This window comes from Argiope bruennichi, chromosome 7 (genome assembly GCF_947563725.1).
Source record: "Argiope bruennichi chromosome 7, qqArgBrue1.1, whole genome shotgun sequence".
NCBI lineage: Eukaryota > Metazoa > Arthropoda > Arachnida > Araneae > Araneidae > Argiope > Argiope bruennichi.
This window is the reverse complement of record NC_079157.1, coordinates 69,679,940-69,687,030: the sequence shown is the minus strand read 5'-3', so window position 1 is coordinate 69,687,030 and position 7,091 is coordinate 69,679,940. Positions and strand designations below refer to the sequence as shown.

The following is a 7,091-nucleotide window of genomic DNA, read 5'->3' as shown; positions in this document are numbered from 1 at the left end:
ACACAAATATGAATTAAATATTGCTAGTTTCTCTTAAACAACATGCTGAATAATAACAAAATGTAATATAAATATTCAGACAATTGTTCTCATTTTGAAATTATGCATCTTTTAAAGTTTACTAACAGGAATTCACAAATACAAGGAGAATTGAAAATTTTCATACATTCTTATCATTTATTTTATCCATCACATTTTACAAATTTGTCTAAGATAAATAAAATTTAGAAAAATATAAATTTTAGAAAGATATTTTTCATGTTTTATTTCATTTTTAGAACTGCACATGAATTTTTGTTCTGCAAAGGGATATTAAAGATTCATTATGAGATTAAATAATAAAATGTTAAAAGTCATTAATTCAGAACAATGCATTAAAATTAACAGTTTTAGAACAGTCGCCAATTTAAACTGGGAGTTGAAACACCAAATTAATTGACATATAAAAAATTGTAGGGTTAAAAACCATTTCAGATTTTTAATTATTCTTAATTAAAAGAGTTAGAAAATATTTAGATGAAAAACCTTTTATTAATAATTGCTAAATAACCACTTTAAATCAAAAAATTATATATTTTAGTTTTTGAAGAGTGACAAATATTCTTAAACTAAATTACACAAAAAGAAATTTTTTCCAAAGACAGTTATCTGATAATTTAGTTAAAAGAAATTAAATCAAATTGACTTTTAATAATGATTATTAAAGATTTTTTAAAAAATGAGATAGTTAAAGATTTAAAAAAAAATCCCATGATATCTTCAAATACCCTTTTCTTGGTAGGGTCATCAAGTCTAGCTATTTCTTTATGAACTAGAATTGCATACTAGATGTTAATTGAAGGAAAGGGCTAAATAAAAATTTTGAAAGAAAAGCTTGAAGGAGAATAAGTTTGGGAAGGACCAGCAAGATAAAAGAGTGGACTTCAGTTTACAGTTTATTATAATTTGTTTGTATTGTAAATATTAATGTTCTACTATTTAATAATATTATTTGAGTTTTGATTTTAGCTGAGCATACCCAAAACTCTACTAAATAACTTGGTTAAGTTTATTTCAAACTTTTTGCCTCAGCTTAGAAAATTGAAAAAGCTTTGATTTAGATAATAGTATTTAACATAGGTTGCATCAAAAATTTAGATTAATGTTTAGTTAGGGGAGAGGAGTACAAATCATTTCATGGGAGTAGGTACAAGAAGATGATTTTTACTTTAAAAATATTTTTCCTTTCTGTTACTAAAACTAACTCTCAACCTGGGTAGCAATAAAAATAGCCAGAAATAACAATTAAATTACATTCATTGCTGCCATCCAATGCATTTTTATAAACCTTAAGTTATAAAATATAAAACAATACTCATTTCTAAAATTTTTCTTAGAATCTAATTATATATTCCTACTATATTCCAACTACAAGTTAAGAAATGGAGAAAAATAAATCTTTGATGATGGTATTAAATATATTAATGATGGATTTTAACAATAAAATCATGAGACCAATACAATAAAGTCATAAATAGAAGATAGATTTTTATTTTAGAATTATTTGAGCATGCTACAAGAAGAAAAAGAATATAGAAGGGGAAAAAAAAGGGTAGACTCATATAACATCATTATTGATTATTTTGAAAAAATTTCAAAAATTTTATATATCTGTTTAAACAAAAAATAAATAATTTTTTTCAAAGAAAATTTTTTTTAATCTGCAACAACTTTATCTAATACATTATATAAAATCAATCTAATTTTAATTATACTGGAAATCAAATTAATATATTATTAAAAAATTAACATGCCAATGTCTGTTTCAGGAAAAATCAAACTGCATATGATTTAACTTCCAATTATAATATTAGAATTATAAAATGTTATATATGAAGATACTTTTATTTCTCTGTGTTCTAAATGTGTTCTCTGTGTTCTATTAAGAAGAAATTTTAAAAATCCAAAAAACATGCATCAAATTATAATCAAAATTTTGTATCAGCAAAGTACTTCTTTAAATAAATAAAAAGCTATTTAATAAATTGAAAAATTAAAATTTTAATTCATATGAAAATTAATGATCAGAAAATAAATGAGAAAGAAAATATGATCATTTTCTATGACTGTATGGTATTATTTTTAAACAATTTTACAAGCACATATGATAGCTAGCAATTTTGAATAAACATAATTAATCACCTTGCTAAGGATATCAAGTTGCCAATCCATATAACTGGCCAGATAAACAATGCTGTAAAGCAATTGTTGTCAGCCATCTGGAGTTTTGACTTTGGCAATTTCGTATTCTTGATGAAGTGCAGGGGACTTTAAACTAGAATTCAACTGCAATTTTATTATTAAATATGTGAAACTCTGATATTATTCTAATAATAACATGCTTTTTTTATTAGTGCAGTAGCTATTAGAGTTTAGGTAAGTGAGACTAGTTATCTAGTGCAGAAAAGGGTAATAATTTTGTAACAATAAAAATGCTATATTTAACAAAATTTTTACTATTACTCATAACAGAAAAGTGACAGTTATCATTACATTTACACATAAAAGTTAAACAGTGCAATATATATATATATATATATATATACTGAAAAGAATTAGATGTCCAATTTTAAAAGGATATATATGCGTATGTGTTTCACTTTATTTTTAATATTTTTATTGACAGTAAACTTTGCCATAATGGTAACACAATTAAGGTTAAAATTTTGAAATTCCAATTACCAAAGAAGTACATATCCTCTATAGTGTATAATAATAAGTTTTTATGTCCTTCTATAGCACGCTTTAGATGCGTCCACAAAAGAGCATTACTATCGTTTATATATGACTGAGCAATAACAATAAAGTATGTAAACACTAATGGATTGATAAGAATTAAGTAAACATATTGTAAGAATGATAATTTCCCTCTACATTGTAGAGTTACACTGATTGGAACAAACAATAAAGATAATATTAATGCTAGTGAAATATTTACCAATGCTAAAGTATACAGAAATCCACCCAACATCAACAAGATTGTGCACATTTTAAAATGGAATTCAGTCTTTGTTACTTGATAATGAGTATTAAAAAAATAAGTCACTAACTGCCATAAAAACACTATTTTCAATAAAATAAAATATAATAAGTCTTTTGTTGAAAATGGTAATAACATTCTTATATAATCCAGAGACATGGGAAAAAAGAGCATCATCATGCCAAAAAGTAAATGTAAACTAAACGTGTCAAAAGCAATTGAATAATGAATATTATTTTCATTTGGACATATGCGATTATTAGAGTCTGAAGTTTGAATATTTAAATACAGATAAAGAGCTTTTATCAATACAGGTAATGCAATTAGAGCAAATGGTGGCATATACAATCCAATGGATATATAACTTCGAGTGCTTGGTAACAAATAAAAGAAAAAGGATTGATGAAATTTTTCAAGTAAATTATTTAAACTTCTTATAGTACCTTCTAACACTCTTCCTATTTGTATTAAAGAAACAGACTCACGACCTGATCTTTTGTCAGTCACGGATTTTAAAGTTAATGCTTGAATACCAAAACGATGAAATAGTCCGTGGCCACCAGATGGAAGTCCTGTGGCTTGCAAGGAAATCATGCGGCCCATTGTATTGAAATTATGCCACCAACTTTTCCATGTTAGAATTTTTGAAGGATAGTAATTGAACCGAGATTGAAATGATGTCATTATTTCTTCACGATTGCACAATTCGACAACTAAATTAAAGAGATCCAAGTTAGGTAATTGGCCATGTAAACCTTCAATTTTAATGTCAACATGAGAAAAATAGTAATCACTAATTTCAAGATTTATAACACCTTGTATCAGTCCACTAGTACTTTGAAGTTTTTCACTTTTGATATATTCTGATGTAGAAACACCATGATAAGCATCTAACCAAGCTTGAAAACCAATATTTTCAAATTGTGTAACAAGAAATATAATGTCTTTACTCCAGTAAGCATGTCTTCGGAATGCTTGGGCAAGTTCTATCATCAAAGCAATCGAAGGTAGAGTATTTTCATGAATGCTATTATAATCTCTATAAGGAACTGAAATAACTATAGCTTCAGTGCTAGCCACTTTTGGAGCTCTCAAAACGGCATATAGATTATTGCCTATAAAAACTGGCTTTGAACCTAAAGGATAATTAACTGTGAAATTATTTTCATATACATCGAGTCCAAGTTGTCGAAATTGACCTAAAATCATTGCTGAAGGTAGTATGTCTGAAGGATGAGTAGATGCTTCTTCTTTCAGAGCATCTAATAAACGTGAGAGTGCTGACCTTGGATTAAATTCTCTAACAACAAGACCTGGAAGTAGAGCATTTTCAGAAAAATAAGTTTTGTTATTGAAAACATCAGACGCCAATGCTGCAAACCACACAATTCCACAAAGAAAACTAAGGATTATCAATTTGTTTGAATGCTGAATAAGAAAAGCAGACGTTTTCTTTCTGCTTTTTGAATCATTAAGAAGGCCCATTTCTCACAATGACATAAATTTTTGATCATAAAAAAATATTAATCATTTAATAACAATTAAATGAAGTTTACTTGGGCTCTTGCCAAAAACAATGCATTTGAAGTGAAAGCCAAAGCGAAACAATTAAATTAACCGCGGTACAAAATTTTTGAAAATGAATTTCTGCATTATATAACTTTAATCCAAAAATGAAAATGAAAATTCTTCCTATATTTTAAATTTAATGTAGACTAATGCATGCATTTATTTCATCCTTTAAATTAAATTCTTAATTAAATGAACTGTAATTTGTCAACAATACTTCTGAACTTCTACTTCCATCACTACTCTCTCAAATCTAGATTTGTTTATCTAATATATAAAATTCTCGTGTCACAGTTTTCGTTGCCATACTCCTCCGAAACGGCTTGACCGATTTTGATGAAATTTTTTGTGCTTATCCGGTATCTATGAGAATCGGCCAACATATATTTTTCATCCCCCTAAATGTTAGGGGTAGTCAATTATTAATTAAAAACTAACTTTCCCGCCAAAAAAATCTTCCATTTTTCCCCACCGCCAACTTTTCCGCCAAAAAAATCTTCGATTTTCCCCAACGCCAAATGATTTAGGCTTTAGTTCTTTTTTTCTCCCAACAGTAATGAGGCTAGGGTTAAGATTTTTCGGCGGATTATTTCAAACGATTCTGTTTATTTTCTTAATGTTTTATGCATTTAAAATTAAACATTGTTAATGAATCCATGTTTCAGATTCATTCTGAAGTACTTTTGAATTAAAATAGCACAGAATAAAGGAAATTAAAAATGTCTAATCTTCATAGCGTTACCCCAACTGGCGTAGAAAAATTCACGCATTACCGTAACTGGCGTTGAAAATTCACGCATGCGCATTGGGTTCTGATTGTTGACAATATTATCAACGGATGATTCTTGATTTCAATTATTTTTAGGTTAGTTGCATGCTTTTGTAATTAAATTGTATTTATGTTAGTTATATATTTTTTGTATATGCTTATAGTTTTAAGTACATCGTTTTTTAAGTAGTTTTTTTTAACCTGTTTACAATGATTTAAATTATTTTTAGGTTAGTTGCATGCTTTTGTAATTAAATTGTATTTATGTTAATTATATATATTTTTTATATATGCTTATAGTTTTAAGTACATCGTTTTTTAAGTAGTTTTTTTAAACCTGTTTTCGACAGATTATTTTAAACGATTCATTTTATTTTCTGAGTGTTTGATGCATTTAAAATGAAACATTGTTAATGAATCGATCCATTCATGATGAATCTGAGAAAATTTTGTTGACAAATTCTTGAGATATTACATAAATTAAGAAAGATATTCTTTAGTGCCCATAAAGTTTAAACGCTCAGTGACTCTATTATCAGTAATCATATTATTAAAAAAAATGCTTTGTTTCAGTAAAAAAATATTATTATATTAATTGCAGATTAATCCTTTACACTTTAATTTAAAGCATAAATTCTACGAGGGGTAACAGAAAATTAGAGAGATACATATCACGTTATGACTGAAGGCCTTTATAATATTATGAGTGAATTATATGACTATCAAAATTTGAAGTTTTAAAATATTTTGCTGAAGAATAAACTATTTTGCTGAAGAAGTTGGAATTGCATAAAATATTTAATTATTAAAATTTTAACGAACACTAAGATTGGCGAACCGGCTGGTCGCCAAAGGCGGCTAGTTATGCATATAAAGATATCGGTAACATTTTTAAAATTACTTACATCTGAAGAAAAATTTACTGAGAATTACGCATTTCTTTATTTAAATTTTGTAAGAAATGAGTCGCACTTTTCTATGACATGTTTGCTGACAGGTCGTTGGGCCACATAAAATTCTCCAAAGGAAAATTCCAAGTAAATAATATACGGAAAGAAATAAATAATTATCGATTGTTTGAATATAAAAATAGTTTTGTTATTATTTTTTTAAATACATGTTTGGAATAATATGTGAAAGTCTTATTTTAGTCACACTATTAACTATTTTTTTATTAAATGTACCTTATTACTTTAAGTAAAGTGTAAGCGATATAATTTATTTATTTAAACTTAGTTTCAATTTTATTCAAAAGCATATTTCTTTATTTGAGTGAAGTATTTTTTTATAGAAAAATGAAATAAAAGTATTGTCATTTCTTTAAAGTTTTGGGATTAGTTCTATATTTTGATAATAGATGGCGCCTGGAGAATGAATGAATATAAACTTCACTTGTATTTTACTGTAATAACCCCAATTAACCCCCCCCCCCCACAGTGATAAGTAGTTTCGAATGATTTTTGCGATTCTGTAATTTGAAGAATCATCGTCCATTCTCTTTACAACCCATTCACAGATTTCTCTCTTTTCCTTTATGGCCTTCTTTAAGGAGAACGGATGCCCTGAGGAGAGGAGTATTTCCTAGTTCTGGCGTTCTTTTTCCTCCTATGGGGGTCAGCAATGACCGTCATAATGTTTTACGAAGGTCGTGGGTCAGCCCGCTTAATTTTCGACCATTTCGGTTTCTAGTTTTGGATTTATGGAAATCCATGGCTCTTTTTATTTATTCATTTT

General features: G+C 27.3%; 1 protein-coding gene across 1 annotated transcript; it reads right to left on the bottom strand.

Moving 5' to 3' along the window:
- LOC129976570 (glycosylphosphatidylinositol anchor attachment 1 protein-like) lies at positions 1-4,601 on the bottom strand. Its single transcript, XM_056090200.1, has one exon. The coding sequence runs from the start codon at positions 4,502-4,504 to the stop codon at positions 2,636-2,638; it is 1,869 nt and encodes a 622-aa protein (XP_055946175.1). The 5' UTR covers positions 4,505-4,601; the 3' UTR covers positions 1-2,635.
- Between the last annotated feature and the right edge of the window lie 2,490 nt (positions 4,602-7,091).